This window comes from Vulpes lagopus, chromosome 14 (genome assembly GCF_018345385.1).
Source record: "Vulpes lagopus strain Blue_001 chromosome 14, ASM1834538v1, whole genome shotgun sequence".
Lineage (NCBI taxonomy): Eukaryota > Metazoa > Chordata > Mammalia > Carnivora > Canidae > Vulpes > Vulpes lagopus.
In genome coordinates, this window is record NC_054837.1 from 26,395,444 (window position 1) to 26,419,587 (window position 24,144).

At 46.0% G+C, this 24,144-nt stretch overlaps 1 protein-coding gene across 4 annotated transcripts in view; it reads right to left on the bottom strand.

The window, feature by feature from the left end:
• The window catches only part of RPH3A (rabphilin 3A), a 271,152-nt gene that overhangs the window by 51,810 nt on the left and 195,198 nt on the right, over positions 1-24,144 (bottom strand). For all 4 annotated transcript variants that reach the window (XM_041728337.1, XM_041728335.1, XM_041728336.1 and 1 more), the window contains exons 3-5: positions 17,322-17,410; positions 13,030-13,041; positions 4,223-4,369 (exon numbers count right to left, since the gene is read on the bottom strand). In XM_041728337.1, coding sequence (XP_041584271.1) covers positions 4,223-4,369; positions 13,030-13,041; positions 17,322-17,392 — 230 coding nt within the window. In that variant the 5' untranslated portion in view covers positions 17,393-17,410. The remainder of the gene's footprint in view (positions 1-4,222; positions 4,370-13,029; positions 13,042-17,321; positions 17,411-24,144) is intronic.

Genomic DNA, 24,144 nt, shown 5'->3' on the forward strand with positions numbered 1-24,144 from the left:
CAGGCTGTGTTCTTGGCCTTGGACCCCGTGAGATATCTTTACACCCTTATACTAAACTCGTCTTTTTTTGCATACAGTGGTAGAGTCTCCAAAGATGCCCAACATTAATGCCTTCCTTCTCTGGGGGCCTAGATCATTCTTCCATAAGGAAAAGGGACCTATTTTCCCTCTCAAATAGATGGTGGAGAGGTGATGCCCTACCAGTTCCAGACCCAGCTGCTAAGAATCCTGGCAACTTCCCATCCTTGTTCCCTTGGAACCTAGCTGCCATGTATAGTTTAGGCCAGATTATTGGAAAGGGCAAGATCCCACAGAGAAAATGGGCCACAAAGAAAGCACTAAAGTGCAGACGTGGGAGCAGAGCTTTCATGGCTCTTCCAGTGCAGTCCAGCCAGCTGAGTGACCCAAGTCCAGGCCACAGGGGAACAGAAAACCCACCCAGCAGAGCCCTGCCCAAATTCTCCACCCACAGGATTGTGAAAAATCATAATGGTTGATGCTTTGAGTCATGACGTTTTCGGTGGTTGTTACACAGCAATCGATAACTCAAGCAATCTCCCTGGAGTTCATTTCCTTTCCTGCAAAGAGCAGTCAGGGCATATAAAACAAACTCTGCTATCCCACTTAGCACTTCAATAAGGAATGTGGGGGCAAAATGCAGCTGTTTCATGAGTTTCCCTTCTGGCTGTCATCTCTCCCTCCCCAGGATGCTGAAGAGAGCAGAGTTGAGTTGTGGGATGAGTGGTGAGGCACCCCCAGGGCAGAAGCAAAGAAGCAGTAGAAAGAGAAGCAGCTCTACTCTGCTGCTTGCCTGGGGGGCTCCCTGAGGTGGCCAGCTCTGGCCGAACTGCCCCAGGGAGGCAGCGCCTCCTGGGAGGCCTGCAGGTGATTCTTCCCTGGATCTCTCAGAGCCACAGGAGTATGCCCACCAGGACTGGCAGATTTGGAGGTACAAATAGGTGAACAAGAACTGGAAGACATCACTAAGCCAGCACACAGAAGGTTCGAACTTCCCGACCCACAGTGTCTCCCTCCACACCCAAGCTTTTGAAATTTCCATATTCTTCAGAGTCTGAGAATGTGGGGCCAGGCCTTCAGGAAAGACACCTAAGAATTAAAAGCAAAATTCTGAAAGTCAGCCAGACAGGAATGTATATCTTGGCTCCATATCACCTTGAGTAAGTGACCTTGGACAAATCACCTCTCTAAGCCTGTTTCCTCATCTGGGATAAAGGACAATAATAGCACATACTTGACAAGGTTGAGAGGAGCAGTTAGCGAGTTAATCCACAGGAAGTTTTAGATTCAGGGCTTGGCACATAGTAAATCCTCAGTAAACAGTACCTAGTATGATGATGATCTTTTATTATGTTTGTTAATGATGATTTCACACTGCTCCCAGATGGCTTTCACTTAGTTAATAGGAAAAAGATTCCATATCACAGAGCTGGTGTGAACCTGGAAGGTTCTCACATACATCTTCAATTTTAACAGTTGGACGGAGCTCAGTAGGTCTGAGAGGGCCAGCCAACAGCATGGGATAGGGTCTTCCCTCCATGAGACACACTCAGCTATTATAGAGCCTGAGCAGGAAGGATCCTGAGAATCAGCCTGACCTGCCTCATTAAATGGATAGGGGAGCTGGGGTCCCAAAGGCTCATTAACTGAGAGCCCTAGGTTCTGAAGTGGGAGCCCCGATAACACCCCGTTTTCAGCCTTGACACGTGTCTGACGTGTCATTTTGCTTTCATCTGACTCCACTCTGATCCTTTCCCAGGGAAGCATGGTTAGAACAGGAATGAGAGTAGGGTTGAGATAGTAAGACACCAATAACATCGGGCTTGCCACCAGCAAGCACCGGCTGCTGGAATAGTGCAGGGAAAGAACCACAGCCAGAACCCCACGGGACTGTCCTCCCCACCTCTGGCAGAAAGCAGACCATCTCAGCAAAGGAACACTGTCATCAGGGCTTGGCCCAAGCCTCCCTGGAAGCCTCTCAAATTCCCTTTGGGGAAGCCAGGGCTGCTGGAATTCCAGGGCTTGCCCAACAGGAGTCTTGGGGCATTGTTCTAGAACGGAGGCCTTGGCCAGTGTCAAAAACTGAGCTTCTTTAGCAAATTTATCTTTAAATGATTGCCACCATTTATGGAGCGTGTGCTTTGTGCCAGGCACTACGATAATCCTTTGCACACTAATTAAACACTCATCAAGAATTATGTGCTAATGTTGTCCCCATTTTACAGATGAGGAAACTGAGGCACAGAGAGGTTCATGTGGTTTATCTAAGGTCACACAGAGGGGAAGTAGTCGAGCTGGAATTTGAACCCAGGCATCTCTGACTCTGGGGTCCCAGTAACTAAACCACTGTGCTATTCTTACCACATCATCAGGCTAGCTGGGGCCATATGATAAGACTTGGAGGGCAAGGCAGGGAACCCAACTATTCTGTTCTAGAATGCTCAAGCTAGAATCAGCTCAGTCCACAGAGACCTCTGTAACTTTACCCCCAGAGGCAGCCCACCTGCCATGAAGAGTCAGCAGCCTTGGCCATGGCTGATTGGATGAGAGACAGCCCCTGACATAAGCCATACTTATTGTGTGCCAGGCTCTGAGAATTCACTAGTGAACAAAACAGGCAAAAAAAAAAAAAAAAAAAAAAATCTCTCTCAAAAAAAAAAAATCTCGACTCTCAGTAATCTTACAATCTAACAGGGAGATATATAATAGCCAGACTAACTAGGTAAACTATAAAATGCTATCTGGTGGTAAATGCTACAACAGGAAAAGGGTGAGAGGAGTTTTGCTTTTAAGCATTTACCCTTCTTACCCATATTCCTCACTTCAAAAGGCTGAGGCCCATTGCTGGGTGAAGTGAACACACACATACACTCCTGCCTGGACAACCCCCCACTCTTGATATATCTTTTAAAAAGCAAAACAAGAATTCAGCCCTATAAGCAGGCCCCTTTAGCAATCTTGAGTAAGCAGAGTAAGCAGACAGAGGGTGGAGCATGAAGCTGACACCAGCGGTTTGTCATCTGTTAGCAGCACGCCCCATCCCACCCTGAGTAAAATTATCAGCGGAGGCCAACCAAAGCCACCAACTTCCCCTTACCATCCAAGAACCTTGAGAACACCTCACCGAGTATGTGGGTGGGGAGATAAATGGGAACCTGGGTACCTATATCAGTTGTAAGCAGTTGGCAAAGGCTGCCACTGGCAGAAGGGCCTGGAGGTGGTGGCTGCAGAGGAGGAGGTCCATTTGAGGTCCTGGTCTTGGAGGACCCTCCAGTGGCCTGGCATCCTGACAGCCAGTTTTTCATCTATGCCAAGAGGCCCCAGATACACATACCCACAGCCACAGTCCCCCACACTTGCCCCACTCCTTCGCAGGACCCCCCCAGATACAGCTCACTTCCTCTCTAGCTGGGACCGTCGCTCATTGACTTTGTCACTTTCTGACACACGTGTCACCCAGCCTCTCATACATGTGTAAAAAAATCTCTGCCCTCCAAACACTATTTTTTCTCTTCTCTTTACCATTAATGAAACATGAAGTGTCACCGGGGTCTAGGCTGGGGAGCGTACATGCATCTTTTCACCTTGCTTGCAACAGTCCTTTGAGATGAGACTGTCACGTCCTCTGCTCAACAAAGCGTGTGAACAGGGGGCTCAGAGAGACGAAGCATCATGCCCAGGACCCAGAGCAGGCAAGCAGGGAGCTGGGATGAAGCCCCAGTTCCTCGAGTCCAGACCCACCAGGTTAACCTCTGCTGCCTCCCTCTCATGCTGTCTCCCTCTTTCAGGATCTGTTCCTGCCATTCTCTTATATAAACTCATTTCAAATGTGCTACTTGACATACTGTCCCTAGACACTCTCCTCCTTACCTCTTCCTCAGCTATACATTCTGTTGTTCTACAGTGCTTCTAGAACATATTTCTACGTTAGCCCAGATGCCCTGTGCTCACAACCATGGGCCCCCAGGCTCCAATGACAACCTCCCACCACCCTCTGTAAGGCACTCCCAACTGTGAAGCCCCCACCCTGGCCAGTCCCCAACCCATTCTCTCTCCTCCTCCCTGAGGTCTCCCACCTTGCACCACAAGGACTCCAGTTCTGCCAGGTGAGTGGCAACCCCACCCCAAGGTAGTCCACTCCACCCCATTATAGCCTGCTGGCCCGCAGGCCTCGGGGGCTTTCCAGGTGGATGGGAAGCCTCACCCAATTCGCTCCTGCTCCATCTCTTCCATTTTCTCAGCTCGAGCAATCACTCTGTTGATGATTTCCTTCTCCTCATCTGTCAGCTCTTCCTGTTTCCTCTGTCTGTCGGGCTGACTGCTGGGATGGACAGACCAGCCTGCCTGGAGCCTGAAAGGTAATACAAGGAGGCGTGAGGCTGCTAAGAAGCCCAGAAGGAAGCAGAGAGTGGTGCTTAGGCTCTGGTCCTGGGGGCTGGTAAACCTCAGTTCAAATCCCTGATGGGAGACTCACCAGCTGGGAGACGAGCCTCAGTTTGCTCATCTGTGCAATGGGACACACTTTCCTCCTTCGTAGGATTCTGATGAGTTTATTTCTACTAAGTGCTTAGCACAAGGTAGACACTCAGTGAGTAGCATTTGCAGGAAGCTTGTGAGAACCCAGAGAGTAAGGGTGTTCTCAGAAAAAGAATCTAGAACAGGAGACTCTACAGCCAGAGTGGAAACAATTCTGGGAAGGTGGCTGGAAGCCCTGGGTCCCAGACTGACCCAGCTCCTGCCTGGCACAGATGCTTTGTTTGGGCCACACATGATTTCTTTCATAATTTGGAACTAATTGCCAACTGGGTCTACAAAAAGCTCTTAATTTCACATAAACATCCAGATCTCCAGCCTCAAAAGCTCCCATAGCATTTTGTGATCCAACCTATGGTTTTCCTGGCTTTTCTTTTCTTTTCTTTTCTTTTTTAAAGTAAACACTGACATAGCACCTACTGGGTGCTCCCATGACCTCATGTAATCCTCACATGGTCCCTACAAGACAGAGATTGTTATGGCCTGCTTACTGGTGAGGAGACTCAGATATGGAGAAATGAGTCCACTTGCCCAAAGTGACATGTTTGGGAAGTGGCAGATGTGGAATTCAGAGCCGGGCAGGCTGCACACTTAATCTTCACGATATGGAGGGAACTAACGGCATCTCCCACTGCCCAGGGCATGCCCACAGAGCCCTGGTGGCGGCACAGCAGATCAAAGGCTTCCGGGTGGAGAGCTGACACTGTGGTCTATGGCAAATTATCATCATCTCTGCTAATAAGCTGCTCCATGCCCCTCGGCAGGGAGGTACCCCCCTGAATGGAACACAAGGTTAAACACCACTAGAAATTGTCCCTGTTGGGGGAAAAATTAGTAAGTAGGAATCCTCCAGAGCTAGCACCCCATTAGCTGCCAGCCTCTATTATTTCCACTGCTCTAATCACATCAGCAGGCATGAAATTGCCTTTTGACACTAGAAGTTGGAAATTAAAAGCCTCATCTTCCTCCCTCCCCCTACTTCTCTTGCATCCTCCCACCCTTAGCTGGTTTGCTCTGAAGAGCAGAGAAGAAAGAGTCCGAAAGCAAAGACAAGCAGATTTTGGGGACAAGCCTTGCTCTGACAAAGGGAAGGAAGGTGGGGCCTGGGGAAATTCTCATGGAAACACACGTTGTCTTGCAGTGGGGACCTCTGGGGATGAGCAACTGCTAAACTCGCTTGGATAACTCTGCTCAAAACCTTCTGATGGTTTCTCACTGATTTAGAACAACACCCAGAACTACATAGGGATAGTGGGTGCATGACACTGTGAATCTGATAAATGCCATTGAATCATACACTTTAAAATGGTTAATGTTATGCTACTGTGTGGATTTTACCCTAACAAGATAAAACCTGCTTTAAAAGATTTTGCCCATCTGAAAAATCCTACCCAATGTGTCCTTAACCTCTCCATCCTTATGGCTCTCCCTTATCCCTACAATCAGCTGCACTGGCCTCTCTGCTCAGTCCAGAATGCTGAAACCTTGTTCTTGCCTCAGGGCCTTTGCACTTGCTGTTCCCCCCTACCGGGAACATTTATTACCCCAGATCTTTCCATGGCCAGCTCCTTCTCATCTTTCAGGCCTTGGCTCAAACAGTGGCTCCTCAAAGAGGCCTTCCTCCATCCCCCACTGCCCAGACTGACTTTCCTCATGGCACCCATCGCTAATTGAAATTACCTTTGGAAAAATGTCTGTTGTTTACCTGTTTATCGCATCTCCCCCCATTGACCACAATGTTGGTTCCAGGAGGGCAGGGGCCTTGTCTGGGTCTAGGCCATGACAGTGTCAGTTGTATTTAGAATAGTGTCTGAGAGTAAGCAAACACAGAATGTTTTTGAATAAGACAGGGTCCCCTTTGGCCCAAAGGGACTGTTAAATGTCTAATTGTAAGTGTGACCCATAGGGAGAGAGACCCAAGCAATCTGGTCAGTCTAGGGGACCAAGGACAACCCCCTGGGGAAGCAACATCCATCTTAAAACCCTGACAAGGATATTCTGTGATGCCGGCAATGCTTATATTTGAGACCAGTTATTTGCACAGGCACCTTCTCAGACTGCAGGAAGGATATTAGCCGTGGTGGAGTGATTGAAAAATTTGCAAAAGCAAGGCATTTCTGTGTTATCTTAAAGAGGGCCCCCCAAAATTATATAACCTATGGGCCTGCAGCAGAGCTAGAGCCCCTGCAGAGATCCCAGAGGTAAGCTGAAATCCATGAGGGGACAGCAGAGGAAGAGACCAGGTCTGGAGGAGGGAATAGATGGTCTTTCAGGAGGGAATAAAAGGCCTGGAGGTGCGAACACAGGTAGAATGCTGGAGGAATGTGGAAGCTAATGTGGTAGCCAGCCTGCAAGATGGTTCCCCAGGACCCCTGCCTCCTGGTAGTCCCACTGACTAGAGGCTGGTCCTGTGTGACTAGTGAAATACAATGGAAGTGGCAGTGTGTGGCTTCCAAGGCTGGGTCATAAAAGACACTGCTGCTTCCGCCTTGTCTTGGGTCATTTGCCCTGGGGGAAGCCAGGTGCCGTGTCACGAGGGCGTGCAAACATCCCCAGTGGAGAAGCCCACATGCAGGGGAATGGAGGCCCTGCAGTCACAGCCAGCACCAACTAGATTGCTACGTGGTGAACCTCCAGCCCCTGGCGAGTTCTGGGATGCTTGCAGCCCAGCTGGCACATGACTACAGCTGCATGAGCAACCCTGTGCCAGAAGCAGCTAGCTCTGACACCCTCAAATTTCCACCAACAGAAACGTGAGATGTGATAAGTGATCTCTGTTGTCTTAAGCCACTCAGTTTGAGGTGATTTGCTCTGCAGCATTAGCTGCCTGGAAAAATGCAGCTGAAGGATAGAAACAGCAGCATGAAGGCCCATCTACAGCATCAGGATACGTTTTCTATTGCTGCATAATGAGTTATTACAAATTCATGGACTTCAAACAACACACATGTATTATCTCATGGTTTCCACGTCTGTCCAGGCATGGCTGAACTGGGACCTGTGCTTGGCATCTCACAAGGCTGCAATCAGATGTTGGCTGGGCTGTGTTCTCATCTGGAGGCTTGACTGGGGAAAATTCTGCTTCTGGGCAAATTTGGGTTGTTGGCAGAATTCATTTCCTTGCATCTGCATAACCGAGGGCCTGGCTTTTTGTTAGCTGTTGTCAGAGGCCACCCCCAGGGTCCTGGAGGCAATCTGCAATTCCTAACTAGGTGGGTTTCTCCAATGTCATCTTATGGGCTGCTTGCTTCATCAAGTATACCAGGTGACTTTAGCTCCTGTCAACTGTGAGAGTCTTATATAACATAATGTAATCATGAGAGTGATACCCTGTCCCTTTGCTGTGTTCTATAGGTTAGGAATAGGTCCCAGCTTTTCTAATCCCAAGATGAGGGGATTACACAAAGTCATAGATACCAGGAGGTAGAGACCATTGTCTGTCTGCCTTGCTTGAATGCTCCCCACAGTGGAGACCTCACTCTCTTATATGGAGCCTGTGATGTTCTGTCAAAAAGATCTTCCTAAGATGTGCTAACATCATTTAGCCTGATATTTCTTCTCATTATTTTTAAAGGATACACTGGACTCCAGCATAATGAAGACGACCCATCCTTCCCAAAGAGCCTTAGTCACAACCTAATTCAGCCACCTCCCCAGGTCCCTCTGACTTTCCATGGAAATGGATGTCTCAACTTCCCCCATTCTTACCTCCTTGGTCCCCACTTTTCTTCTTCTCTTCTGGTTCCTCTCTGCTTATTTCCTGCCTTTACAAAGCAACTCAGTGATCAAAGCAGAGCACAGGTGAGATGCTGGGCTGTGTGCCCGGTAAGGACCCCTTCAAGGACAATTTCCTGCAGCTCACAATCTGGTCACAGACAGGGTCAGCCATGGGCTGGACATGAAACCAATACCTCTTACCCCAACACAAACTCGTTGGGATCCATGGGCATAGGAAATGGGTGCTGCTGAACATACGTGGCTCCAGAAACATAAGTGGGGATGGAGGCATCTGAGAGGGCCCACCTGAGATAATTGCCTCCATCTGCAGACAAGCAGAAGGTCTGCTGGAGGCTGCCAGCATCTCTCCAAACCCTTCCCCCATTCTTAGCTCCAAAACATGCAGTTGACAAACAGCTCATCCAGTGTTTGAAAATGTCACCGATTGGTCTCAGTGGGGACTCGCAAGCCTCCTGTGGATTTTCATGCTTTAATTCCAAAAGCAAACAGAGGGAAATGAGGTGGTGTTTCAAACCAAAGCCTTTGCTCTCAAGGGAGAGATTGGGCCTGTCTGGGCCTCCTCATGATATGCTGGGGAATACTGTGAGCGTGGGACCCTCGAGAATGCTCCTATGATAGGACAGTGGCTCCCTTGCCAAGGGCCTCTGGGTATAGGATTCCAGCTCTGCATCTTTAAGACCAGAGTCCAATGTTAGGAACTGATCAAAGACCAAAGCTGGAGAGCAAAGTACTGCTTCTTTGAAAAAACTACTCACAGCATTGTATCCAAGCCAGAAAAGATCCAGAGGGCCACAGCATGCCAATGGAAGCCCTCTTTGACCTAGCAGAGTTTAAGATCGGAATCCTGGGTCTGTTGCATATAAATAGGGTGCATACTAGGGCCCTGCACTACTCTGAATATCAGCTTCTAGATTTATTAAATGGGAATGGTTTCACTTCTGTTTCCTGCTGGGACCCTCAGAGGCTACTCTGGACCTTCAAAGGCTGCATGAAGAAAGACCCCTGGTTTACTGGCTGAGATAAGAGTGAAGAACTTAGCCGGTCTCCACTTTTATCCACAGGCTTAAGACAACACTTCCTGGAGAAACATTGCAGGATGTCTGCCTTCTGTTACCCCAAAACCGTTCTTGGCAGTTCCCTGGAGGAGTCTTAAGGGCTGCAGGGGAGTGGGGGAAAGAGGGCCAGAGCAGGCAGTCAACCAGGCCTTCCATCCTCACTCAGCTGGGTTCTCAACACTAGCAAAACAGAAATATCAGTCAAAAAACCCAAAGAAACAAATTTTTAAAGAATTTAATATTTCATAAAAGCACAAAATATGGTTTACTGCATTGATGACCTCAATACTTCACTCTCCCAAGTATCCATGCTCTTTGCCATGTGAATTTGGAATCCCCCTCACCAAAGAGTCAGTCTATTTTCCTACCTGTGAATCCTTCCCAGACCTATGACTTGCTCCAGCCAATAAGATGCAGGGGAGTGATGATGTGCCACTCCTGAGGCTGAATTTGCAAAAAGACTTGTGTGTTTCTTCCACCATGAGCATGACAACAAGCCCAGGACAGTGTGCTGGAGGATGAGAAGCATGTGGAGCAGAGCAGAGTCATTCCAGCCATGGCCATCCTAGATCAGCCAACCCTTTGATGCATAAGACCCATGCAAGACCAGCAGGGCCACCAGCCAAGCCCAGAATCCTGAGAATCAATAACTGTTGTTCTATGTCACTGAGTTTTAAGATGGTTTGTCACACAGCAAAAGCTAACTGATACATTATCTGCTATGGCAACCACACAAAAAAGGTGAAACCTGTTAGAGTCTCCACATTTATTTTACAGTTTGGTGTTATTTGAAATGATCAGTTGCATAAACTTCACTATAATATGTTGAATGCTTTCAGCCACTAACAGTCTTTATCCAGCTCTCCTCTTATCTGTCTTACATATTTAGCTTCTGAATTAAACTTACTCAAAGAAAGAGTTTTGCCCCTAACAAAAAGTTTAAAGATCACTGCAGCAGACCTGCTCATTTTCTAGATGACGGATGCTCTGAAGAGAGAAGGGAATTGCTGAGAAACATGTGTGAGTCAGAGACTCAAGAAACTGGCATCCTGGCCATGCTTCATTGGCCACCTAAATATATCTGCTCAGGTGCGTCTGGAGAGGGTCAGAAGGATCCCTCCCACCACAGCCAGGATCCATGGCTCCAGTGAAGAAGGAGATCCGTCCTGACTCCTGGTGGAAGTCCCTCACAGGTGTCGCTCCCTAAAACACTGGAAAGGCCAGACTCCCACCTCCTTTTGGCCTCCCACCTTGATTCTTCAGTTCATGCACACAATAGTCACATAATAAATACCCACCAGATGTCTCTATTAATAAATTATAATTCCCAAAAGGAGTGGGATGATGGAAGTGCTGTCGGGGCACGAAGGCTCTGAAGCATTAAATAGCAGCAGTGTGCAGAAAATTAATCCTTTTTCTTTCCTTTCTTCTTCTCCACCCCCCCTTTCCCCCAGGATGCCAACATAGGCAGGTGTCAGCAGGAAGTCTCTTTACAGCTTAGTGAATGAGGTTTTAATGAATCTGGGAGGGAAGGATGGGGAAGGAGGGGCTGCTACACCACACAATAGTTTACATATGCTTTGCTGGCATAAAGGCTCTTTTGGATGAAATTTACCCCTACCCAACTAAAGGCTGTGCAGGAGGGATGCTGTGGCCCCTGTGCCCTCTTAGAATGCTAAGGGGATCTCAGGCTCTTGCTAATCATTTAAGTCAGGCTGAGTTCTTCTCAGTTCTTCTAAATTTGCACACTACCTCTCATATTTGGACTTTGCACATACTGTTCCCTACTTGGAACTCCTCTGTCTCTTCTCCATCTTGTGGAGATGAGACAAGCTACTCTGTCTTGTGACAGCTACTCTGTCACCTGGTCCCAGTTTACATGTCACTTCTTCCAGGAACTCTCCCATCATGACCGCCAAGTCTGGGCTAGGTGCTTCTCCTTGTGTTCCCATGGCCCACTGTGATTCTGCTATCACAGTGACTTGCACACTTGTGTATTTGTTGCTGGCCGGCTGTTTATTTGTTTTTAGACTCCACTAGATACATACACTCTGGCTATTCCTGTATTCCTGGTGCTTGGCACAGTGTTTGATATGTGGTTGGTCCTTGGTGAGTATGTGTCAATGAAGGAAAGAAGAGGGCGAGGGAAGGGGTGAAGGAAGAAGGGAAAGAGAATGAACATACACCCTACCTTTTGACTTCCAGCACTCAGGGAGCCTCCAAGAGCCTTGGTACCCTCTGGAGTCACAAACTTACCTTGTAATGTTCATATTTATGATCTGGCAATGTCTCAGCATCTCTCCCTGGATGTCTGACTAATATACTCATGATATTCATAAAAAGCTGATCTTGTCTGGCCAGAATCTTACCAGCCAACAACAGAGATTGTAGAACATTCAAATGGTCTTTAGTCATCAGCTTGTTCAAAGCCCCCATTTGACAGATAGGGAGGGCAGGACAGAGTCAGGGAAAGAATCACCCCAGATCACCTAGATAAGTGTTAATCAGTGTTAAGAAAACCTTTAAGGATTCTGGGCCTGATGATGTGGTCACCTGGGTTCAAAAAAGCTGAAATTATGCAAGTAATATATATATATTAAAAAATGTGTATTATACACACATGTTACATATATAATATATGCAGGCATTAATATATATTATAATACAAGGTATATATAATGGATATATATAACAGGTATGTGTGTGTATGCAAACACACAATGTATATATACACAAAGGTAAGGCAAGGTTGTAAGTCACATATGCCTCTGACTTTGCTTGGTGATTTACAGTTTACAAAGCTTTCCCGTGCATCTCATACGATCCTACCACCACCTGAAGAGGGAGGAAGGGCAGGGTAGTAATACCACTTTACAAAGGAAGGAGCCAGGATTCAAGGCAATGAAGGGCATGGCTCTGGGCCACACTGAAAGAGTACCAGCGCAGGACCCAGACCTGGGTTTTCTGATGCCAGACCTGGTGGCTTACTGCTGGCTCTGTGATAACTTCCCCATCTTAGGAAGGGTAAAAATGGCTTTCCAGAGCTTCTCAGTGTGCACACACAACCAAAGCCGGACCTGCTCTGCAGCTTGACTGTTCATTTATTGGTACAGCATCCAATCTGTCATGCATATTGAGGAAATGAATCCAATTTTTTTTTTATGAATCCAATTTAAAACACAAATGTTGTAAGCAGAGACAGGACCTCTGCGTCAAAGGCACTTCACTGGGAAACCAGAATGACCTCCCATGAGGTGACAGAGATCATATGTGTGGCACATAACTTCCCACAGGCTCTGTTCCATTTCTTGTCACCTTTTATTAATGATAGCAGTTATGTGAGCCAACATTGTCTTTAGCTGAGAACATTGTTCCAAGGTAAATGCTGCAGAAGTGGGCACAGAGTGGTCAATAAATTTGCTGGGATCCCACAAATTACAAGGATGAAATTGAGGGCTCTCCTAAGTAATGCTTTTCCATCCTTTACCAAGATCATTCTTCGAAATATTATATATATTTTTTTCTCAAGAAACTTGTTTTTTAATTTTGGGGATTTTTTTTTTTTTAGAAATGTAAAACTTGCTAGTTCCTTTGTTTAACCAGCTCTCTTTAGAGCCAAAGCTAATTTGATCAGAAAAGTGATAAAATTCAGTTTGTAAAAAAATCAAAGTATCAAAATACTCACTGTTCTTTATCACTGAAGGAAGGCAAAGAAAGGAGAGAGAGAGAAAAAAAATGAATAAAGTTAGGAAAGACATCTCTTAACAATGCCAACACTGTCTGGATGCAACAACCATTGAGTGTAAATTGCAATGACTTACTTCCGGTTTGGTTCCCCCAACACCTCCCCGCCCCCCCCCCCCACCCCAGTCATTATTATCTTATTTCAGCACATCGGAAAAGGCTGCTGCAATGTAGGGCTGTAAACTCCTCAGCTCTGATTAAAATGACCAGTCAGTTCAGCTGATTATTTAACTGAGCTGATCGTTTATATATCTGAATAATGGATTTTGGGTACTGTAGAGAAATCACCTAATGATAGCTTGGCCAACATCATCCTGGGGAATAAGGAAGACATGGAGGGGAGGGCCATGAACCCCAAACAGTCAGCAGGTCATTCATTTGCAGCGCCCCAGTTTGGGAAAGCAAGTTCTCCAACTCTAGAAAGGAGACCAGCATCTCCATTAATTAGGTGAGCAATCATAGATGTGAGCAATCATAGATGTGTCATGGCCTCCCTTTGTGCGTCAGTGTCTGCTCCCGACCCCTGGTACTCTGCGGCTTGCAGACTTGAAAGCTATAGAGAAATAGCAACTTTCAGGCAACAGCATTTCTCCCCATCTATTTCCAACACAGGGAGCTGAGCAACTGCCTTACCTAAGCAAGAAGCAGATGCGTTCCCATCTTTTAAACACAATCACAATTGTGTTTTCAAACACTGTCATTAGATTCAAGGGGGCTGAGAGAGGAAGGTATTTGAAAATCACAAAAGCATTTGAAAATCACAAAAATGGTAAATGTCTCCGGCTGGCCAGCAGTTAATTAAGACTAGATTTCTTAATTTACTGGAGAAAGACATTAGAAGCATCTGCATTAGCTGTAGCAGACTAGCTAGCATGTGTGATGACTATAATTCACCCATTAGCATTTATTTGAAAAATAATTTTAATATCTCAAGGAAACACAGGAGCAAACAAGGCAGCCGGATGCACGCAGAATAGAAGATGTTTCATAGGAGCCCAGGAGCACTTTAATGAAACCGCGTCCAGACTGTTTGAATAATTCTAATTTAATTGTAGGGCAAATTGTTTGGCTTCATATTGACTAAAGTAAACTCTGATGGATGGAATTTTTAATTAACTGACATTTCTTAAATAAAATAAATATTTTACCCCCATCCACCCTTCAGGCAACTGTTTATCTTACAGAGAAACAATTTTGGGTTGATGGAATACTCTCTGCAAAGTAAGTTTGGCTCCAAGAGTACACCATGGGAAGGGCTTGGCAGCGTAGAAGTTTCCTCCTGACAAGGAAGCCAACAGAGTTCCATGGTGCCTTCCAAACTGTAAAATCATAGAACTGGAGGTTTTCGATGGAAGTAAGCAGACAGGGGCTTTTGCTTCAGAGAATATGGGTGGACTAAATATTCAGAAAGACCCTTTACCAGTATATAACTAAGTCCTAGGTAAATTAGAGCAGACCCTTAAAAAAAAAAAAGATTTATTTAATTATTAGAGAGAGAGAGAGAGCATGAACAGGGGGGGCAGAGGGAGAAAGATTCCCAAGCAGACTCTGCACTGAGCATGGAGCCAGACTTGGGGTTGGATCTGAGGACCTTGAGTTCACAACATGAGTTGAAACCAAGAGACTGATGCCCAACTGACTGCACCACTCAGGCGCCCCAGGGCAAAACCTTTTTAAATGCAGTTCTGAGATTGCTAGAAAGTGAGGGAATTCTCCAACACTGCCTCTCCTTGCCAAACAACTGAATGAAACAGACTTTTTCAAAATAAAGACTTTTCCTCTTCAAAAGATTCTGTTAAGAAAAAGAAAAGGCGCATCATAGACCAAGAGAAAAGATGTGCAAAATGTGTATCCAAAAAAAGGATGTTCATCTATAACATATGAAAGAAAAACCTGTGCAATTTAACAAGAAAGGAATGACCTGATTTTAAAATGGACAAAAGGTTTGAACAGATATTTCAACAAAGAGGTGATATGAATGCCAAATGTTATATAAGCGTTATTAGTAGGGAAATGCAAATGAAAGCCACAGAGAAATGCCACTTGCCCACCCACCAGAATAGTTAATGCTGGAAAGACTGATCATATCAAGTGCTGGGGAGGAGGCAGAGAAGCTGGAACTTTCATATACCTTCTGGTGGGAATGTAAAATGGCACCACCAACTTGGAAAACAGTCTGGCTGCTTTGTGAGAAGTCCAGCATATACCTATCATGCAAGTATGACAGTCTGCTTCCAAGTAACTACCCAAGAGAGGGGTGCCTGGGTGGTTCAGTCAGCTGAGCACCTGCATTAAGCTCAGGTCATGATCCTAATAGGGTCCTGGGATCGAGTCCCATTACGGGCTCCCTGCTCAGTGGGGAGTCTCCTTCTCACTCTCCCTCTGCTCCTTCCCACTGCTCATGCTCTCTCTCTGTCTCTCAAATAAATCAATAAAATCCTTTTTTAAAAAAAAAAAAAAAAGTAATTACTCAGGAGAAAGGAAAGCATCTCTGTAGGAGGTTTTATTAGTATTGGTCCCAAACTGGAAACAGCCCAGAGTCCATCAGCAGACAAACAGATAAACGGACTGTAGTATATCCATGCAATGAAAGAGAATTCAGCAATACAAAGGAATTAACAATTGCTATGCAAAACAGTATGGATGTTTTGGAACAATAAGGATGGATCATGAAATAAACTATGCTGAGAAAAAGAAAAGAGACATCTCTTCCCCAAAAAAAAGAGCTTGCACTATAAGATTCCATTTGTATGAAATTTTGGAAAGTGCAAACTAATGTATAGTTGCCGAAAGACCAGCAATTACCTAGATATGGGCGGGGGAGGAGGTGGAGGAAGAGGCACGGGGGAGCTTTTGGGATGGGTGGATTTGTTCTTCATCTTGACTGCTGAGACAGCTTCATGGGTATACACATGGGTATACACATGGGTATACACATGTGTTTTTACAATGATCAAATTGTACTTAAAGTTGTACTGTTCAAGGTACCTATTTATGCCTTTGTAAGGCAATTTTTTGAAAAGGAAAAAGAAGACCCAGCAAACAGAACCCTGGACAGTGAACTGTGAGCAGTAAGTCCAAGGCAAATACCAGCACTGTGTTCCAGAGTCTGATCTGAAGCTCAATCTGAGACCCCAACATTGAGCCAGGACCCTCTGAAGGAGCTAATGTCACTCTGGGTGAGTGGCACTCCTGACTCCTGGCAGGAGCAAGAGCGCCAATCCCTCTGAAGAAAAATGTCCCCGACATAGATTCCCAGGATTCTCACAGATGGAGTTCGCAATAAAATTATCAAGCGTTCAACGAAACAAGCCATTTTGAGTGAAAATCTACAGGAATGATAAACAGCAGACTTAGATTGCCAGCACTACAGGCAATGGCGTGCTGGTAAACTTTTAACAATTGATGATTTAACAATGGGAAAAAGCCCCACTGAATGTAAAAGTAGGAAGCAGCAGTGTATCATTATATATACAGTATAATATACATAACACGGAGAACACCAAAACCTTGTAAAAATAATTAAGCGATTAATTTTGAGTACTTATATCCTTTATGTTTAATATAATTTAATGGCAGAATTACAAACTCAATTTTTCAGAATGGCTGTGTTTAATAACCGGCCTGCAAAATGCCTGAAAATGTATCAGCTCTCGTGAGCTAGAATGGTACAGGTCCAGTGTGTCACTGATTCGGGTATGATAATCACTGGATTATTCTGTAATGTGAAGTTACGTTTATGTCACACTGCCCAATTTTTAAATAACCAGGCTGAAAACAAATAGTAAGAAAACACTTCTGCAAGTCAGAGTCAGCTGGTGGCCTGCCAGTTTGTACCCTGTGACCTAGTCCAACTTCCTTATTTGATTGATAAGAAAACTGAGGCCCAGAGAGGGGCAAAGACTCACCTGTGATCACACAGTAAATGAGCTCAGATCTAGAAGCAGAGCCAAGCCTGATTCTAACCAGCAGGTCAGTGCTCTTACCACTACACCATGACACCCCTCTAATATGGGACATGCAGCTCAGAATTTCATCTTATTATTTCAACCTTCAGAGCAGCAAAGTCAGCAAAGTTTCTGTGATGATACCCCCACCAGGGCGGTTTTTTCCCCACTCCCAGAAAGGAAATTCTATTTTTTTTCTTGGCTACTCTTTTCTTCCTTCAAGTGTAGAACCATAGGGACTTTCTGACTCCACATAAGCCACTCCCAGGAAGATGCAGCCACTTACTTTGACTGAAGAGGTCGGTCACTGGGACACATCCAACGGTTAGAGTTGTTGCTAAATACAGTGTCAGTCATGGCTGAAATTCAGTGCTCCTGGAAAATAGGAACCCAGAGAGGACATCACTCAGTTAGTTACCCAGCTGCTCTTTATTTCTCAAGTCCCTACTCTATGCCAAGCACTCTAGGGGATGCAGAGAAGAAAGGGAACTACACCCAGCCTCTCTACTTCCTAGATGGGGAAAACTCAGGCCCCCAGATGGAAATTCCTACTGAACATCACAGCTTCCCTGGTGGCAGAAAGGGATCAGAATGGAGAGCCTTCTTCCTTAACTGCACATTCTTCTCATTTACTAACCCAAGGCGATGTGTCTAGCAAGGGAAGGGTCATTAGAGTTCTTAATTCCTGTCCAGGGTCTTCCTACTGGGGGATGTCATTGGATTCATTTCCTAGTCAACTTGGCTTGGTGAACTTTGGGATCCAAAACCCTGGAGTCAATCCTGGCCTTATTTTTTTTTTAATACTTTTTAACACCCAAGTCATCAGAAAATCATGTTGGGTTGATCTTCATAATAGACCCAGAATCTGCCTACTACTCTCTGCCTGGCTCTCTGCGATGCTGATCCAAACCACTATCTGCTCCTACTCCTCTTCACGGATCCTGCTGCTTCTACCCTTGGCCATCTTCAGTCCATGCCCCACACAGCAGCCAGGATCTTCACAAACATAACTCACAGCTTATAAAAACAGCACCTCCACAGTTACACACAGAACTACCAGGTAACCCAGCAATTCCACACCTATCTACCCACCCAAGAGAAATGAAAGCATGTGTCCACACAAAAATTTGTATGCAAATGCTCATAGCATTTCATAATATTCATAATACCCAAAAGATAGAAACGACTCAATATTCACCAACTGATGAATGGACAAACAAGATGCAGTGTATCTATGCAATGGAAAGTCATATATAGCCATAAAAAGGAAATAAAGCATTGACAGCTGCCACCCAGAGGAACCTCTGAAACATGATGCCAAGTGAAAAAAGCCAGTCACAAAAGGTCACATAGTACATGATTTCCTTTATAAGAAATGTCCAGAATAGGCAAGTCCATATTTTGATTGCCAGCAGCTGGGGGAGGGGAAGGGAGCTAGCGGTGATGGCTATGGGGTATGGGTTTCTTTTGGGGGGCAATGGGAATGTTCTAAAATTCATTGTGATGATGGCTGCACAACTGTATGAAGATACTTAAAAGCCACCAAATTGCTTTAAAAGGGTGAATTATAGGATATATGAACTCTATCTTAGTGAAGTTGGGGGAAGGGAGATGGTACCACCACTCTGGAAAACTGGCAGGCCCATTAAAGCTATAAACATTCATCTACCCTACAGTTCACGAATTCTACTCTTAGGTATATACCCAAGAGGAGAATGACCACGTTCTAAAACACGTACAAAAATGTTCATAACTTTTTTATTCATAACAGCTAAAAACTAGAAACCATCCAAATGTCCATCAGTAGGAGAGTAGCTAGATAAATGTGGTCTGTACACACAGTGGAATACTGGTCCACGATAAAAAACAAACTTCTGGTGTATCTAACAGTGGGGATGAATCTCGCAGACATTATGTTTTATGAAAGAAGCCAGCAGCAAAAGAGGACACTCTATTTAATGGTGTTTACATGAAAATTAAGAACAGACAAAGCTATTTGAAGGTTGTAGAAATCAGAGCAAATCCACCGCTAACTTTGGGGAGGGTATTGTCTGGGAAGAGGCAGGAGGGGGCATCTGTAGGGTAATAATGTTCTGTCTCTTGATCTGGGTGACACATCCATCTGCAAAAGCCATGTGTACACTTTCTGTCCCTTCCCTCACCCCTAATAAGGTAAATCAGCCCCTGTCACTCTAATTTCCTTTTCTTCATAGCTCACATCCCTCCCCAAATGTATCATATGTCTTGTTTGTTTGCTTAGAGTCTGCGTCTCTCATCTCTAAAACGTGAGCCCCTAGCAGAACGCATTCTGTTCTGTTCTCTCTTAATCTCCCACACCTCACACAGCACCTGGCACATAGAAGGCATTTCATAAATATTTGTTGAATGCATGCATGAGCCTCCCTCAGCACTAAGGCAGTCAGCTGAACTGAGCCCAGCTTCTGGCTCTGTGAAGCTCTCCGCCTTGCCCCTCCTGCAAAGAGTAAAGGGGGAGAGACCAGGGAGACTACATTTAGTTAATTACAAAAACCCCAAAAGCTTCAGAAGGTGGATCACTGCATCCAGTGGGTCCTGATTTCCCTGAAGGTTTTAGTACAACCTGGCCTTGTTTTCTGGGATGCTGAATAGTTAGTTGGAGAAGCCGGGAGGTGAACAGGGACAGTACTCTCCCTCCTATCGTGCAGTTGGAGGGGTTATTAAATCTTCGAGGGGCTGAGGGCTGCACACGTGGGAAGGGAATTTCTTATAGAAAAGCCATTTCATCTGCTCCCCTGTGGTTGATGTAATCTTCCCAGAGTCATACGATCATTTCACTGTTTCTGCTTGGAAAATAGAAAGAAAGGAGGAAAAAAAAAAAGAAAAAAAAAGAAAGAAAGGAGGGACTCCTATGGGCGCTGAGAGCCTCAGGCCCAGGTAGTCCCAGGTGATGGGCTTCCTCAGCTGCCCCTGGACTGGACTCAGAACTTTCATTTGGATACCCTGCCTCCTGCTTTGCAGCAGAGATAAAGCTGCCCTCGGAGAGGGGGGGTGGTCCCAGGAAGCAAGGAGGGCTGGGGCAAGGGTTACACAGTCCCCTCCCATGAACTCTGATCTCCAAATTCTGCTGCCCTTAAGGTGGAAGCTGGCTGCCCACCCTTTCCAGCATCCAGTCGTGCACACCAGGAGTTCATTTCCTATTAAAATTCTGCCTGCAAAGAGCAAGAGCGCTGGCTGACAGCCTTGTGGAAAGCACCCAGCTCCACCCTCCAAGCCAGAAGCCACCCTGGACAGTACAGGTTATTTCAGCTTGGCCGTCCAGGGTTCTCAAGGCACTTCACGTCTCAGGTGCCAGTCCAGTGGGTGCCCCAGTCAACTGGGCCTGGGCCAGGAGAGTGAATACCTGAGTCATTGAGGCATTGAACACCAGCGGAGTGAGTCCAGAGAAGGAGGTCATGTGTCCACGGGCAGGCCCTCACTGAGGGGTAGGGAAGGGGGCAGGAAGAGGGGAGGGCTAGCAGGTACCACTGATGTCCTTTACAGGAGGGGCGCATGCTAGCATGCTCCAGAGCTCTCCTGGAGGGGCTGAGGCCACATCCCCCACTGCCCTATACTGCTTCCCTGTCCTAGAAATCCCATCACAGGTTCTGCTTCTAGAGAACTTGACCTCATGTGGGAGAAGAAGGGAGACTTTTGGGACAGTGACGTTCTGATCCCTGAGTTCATCACCCTGGGCAAGCCACTTAATCACCTTCTAATCTGATAGGAGATGATCCTAAGAAGTTCTCCTACCTGCCCATAGATGATGCTGCATTAAGTCCAGCCAAGATGTCAGGTTTGAGTTAATAGAAGGGGAGAAAATCCAATGGTAAGCCTCTGACATTTTCAGGCCCCCCGTGCCTCCTACTGTGTGCTACAGAGAAGCCATTGCCACAGTGGACAGGAGGCCTGCAGCCCCACACAGGAGCAGCAGAGGGAAACCCACCATTGATACCAGGAGCAAAGTAGAGATGCATGTGTCAGATAATTTATACAGGATTCCACCCTAGGACCCATAGAACCTTGGTGTCACCACTCTGGTGAGTTTAAGCACCTGCCACGGTCCCTGACATGCTGTGAGCACTTGCAGAATGGGAACTCCTCTTTCCTACTTCCCCTAGACTATATAGTTTATCCAACAATGATGAGTAACGTTTATTGAGTGTCAACTGTGTGCAAAATTCCATGCCTTCACCATTTGCTTTAATGGTAAGTGATAATATCCTCATTTTACAGGTAAGAAACTGAGGCTCAGACTGATGAAGCCACTTGCTTAATAAATTACACAGCTACCAACAAAGCAGAGCCAGGATTTGAACTCTCTCCCAAGCCCATGTGCTAATCACTACTCTGCTCGTACCTATAGAACATTCCCCCTTGGTTTTAGATTGTTCAGTCCTGATGAGTGTTTGGTGACCATCAGCCCCTGACTGTATTCCCACCTCTCAGCCTCAGAAACAAGCAGAGACGTGCCCACCCAGCCTCTGGCCCTGGAGATGCTGAAAAAAATCACACATTTCAGCTCAGTCAGGCCAAAGTCATGGCTCAGATCCAGGCCTGCAGCTTCAAGTTCAGAAAGGGTAAAATCACTGCCTCACCAGAAGCCAGAGGCTCCCGCTCTTTTTCCTGGACACAGATGGCCTCCCAGTCCTGGAGCAAGTTCCAAGGAACAATCTGCTTTCCATCACAAAAGCAACAACAGCAAAAAAAAAAAAAAAAAAAAAAAGCAACAACAGCAATAATTGACAGTTCCCATGTCAAGGGCTTGCTACATGCTAAGTGCCTCTCAAGTTTTATCTTGTTCAGTTCTCATGACAGCCTTCGACATAGATGTTCTTATCCCCATTTTACAGATGAGAAACTGAATCATGGAGAGTTTAAGTGGGCTTCCCAAGGTCCTGCTTAAATCATTTCTATTTAGTAATCTGAATGCCTGACACTAAGTGCTGGTTTGAGGGCGGTGCACCTGTGGACGGGGGAGTACTACACAGCTGGAAAGAATAAAGAGATTATTTATGACAGATACGGATGCATCACTAAGATGAACTGCCTGGTATAAAGACCAAGAGGCAGGATGACGTTCCAGAACAACACCACTTTTTGCACAAGGGAAGGCAGGATACATGCACAAAGTATCTCTGTAGAGAACTAGCATGAAGCAGAGAACATTGCTTGCCTCTGGGGAGAGGAAGTGAGTAGATGAAGCTGAGCTGGGAAGGAGAATTTTCACAATATATCCCTTCGGACTTGCAACCATGTTAGCGATCTAAAAAGAAATGAACATTTGGATGTTTTTAAATGTAATTTTAAAATAATAAAGTGCTCCAGTGGCTGCCCATTATAAGATCTAATGCCTCCTCCATGACTTCAAAGAACTGTTAGGCCCCTCCGCCTGCTACCTTCCTTGTATCTCTGACCACACTCCCCTCACACTGGCTCTTCCAGCTACCAGACCCTTGCCTCTGCTGTTCTCTCTGCCTTGGTGGCATCTTCCTCATACTCTCATGCAGCCGATTCTTTCTCATACTCTGCTGTCTCTGCTCATGTATCACCTCCTCCAGGAAGCCTTCCCTGACTATGCTAAGTCACTTCCTCTTAGCCCATTGCTTACTCTCGCTGTATATTTCCCTTAAAATACTTGTTGGATTTGCAATTATTATTTTTCTTCTTTATTTACTGCGTATCTACCTATTCTGTAAGCTCCATGACAGCAGGGCTGGGTCCAGATTTGTTCAATAGCTGTACATCCAGTGCATGCAGGGCCAGCTTCATGGGCCTACAGCCCAGGGCTCTGTGCATGGAAGGGCCCCGAACCTACCTTAATGCTCTGCTGTTATCATCTTTAGATTTGTAATAAGATTTGAACAGAGGGCCTTGTGTTTTCACTCTGTAGGCAGTCCTGAGTACGGTATACAGTAGATGCTCAGTAAATCTTCCCCGAAGCTCGGGCAGTGGGCACTCAATAAAACTGCATGTAAGTGGCAGAGCCAGGCCCATTCCAGATCTGCCCCCCTGCACAGCATGGTGTTAGGCAACATGCCACGTCGCATCTAAAACTACCATGAACACTCCGTCCCAAGCCTGAAAAAGCCAGATTCCAGAACCTTGCCTTTCTCCCGCTTTGCATTTTGTTCTGCCTGCTTCTCCTTGGCACTGTTTGCTCAGGAACTTCAACCACCAGAACCTCCTGGTCTTCTGTCACTTTCTGATGAGCTGAAAAACCAACCCTGAAAGCCCATTTAGCTTCAGAGCTGCAGCAGGTGTCTGTGACAGGCTGGCAGGAAGGGGCACGGGGCACCTGAGGGCATTGCAGGGAACCGGCGGAGCTGCCACTGCCTGCGCAGAATTGCAGAGTTCGACGCCATGCTCGGCCTCCCAGCCCCAGTCTTGGAATTCACCCAGATGCTTCACAGCAGAACCTGCAGACACCAGCTTGGATGGCGCCCAGTCACTTCCATCTCTCTGTGTCTTTTTCCTGTCCCTCTCCTCTTCCCCTGAGTCTAGCATATCACTGCTCAATTAGAAATCTGGAAAAACTCACTCAGATTATCTGATGGTGTGGGAAATGCAACTTGTGTCAAGGACCTCAAACAGGGGGAGTCTGGGGGTGGGTGGGACATTCCAGGAATAGGGTCCCAGCTGAAAAATATCTTTTGTTTGGCCCATGCAGTGTTTTGTTTTGTTTTGTTTTTTAAGTAAAATCATGCCAATATTCTAAAAGCACAGGATTTAATTAAAAGTACAGATTGCCAGCTTCTGTTGAGAAATAGGAAGAATAAAAAAATATTTATAGAACATCTATTACTATGTGTAAAACCCTGTTCTAGGCATTGGGGATCCAAAATCAAAGCAAACAAACAAGAAGGAGGAAAAGTCACTATCCTTGCGGAGCCTATGTTTTAGTGGGAAAGACAGATAATAACCAAACAGTAAGTCAAACGTAAAAGGCATCAGCTGGTGATGAGCATTTTGGAGAAAAAATAAAGACCAAGAAGGGGGGCTGATAATTGAGTGGGAAGTTTGGGTTTAAATAGGAATTCAGAGAGGACTCACTGAGAGATTATATTTGAGCAAAGATTTGAGCAAAGGGGGTA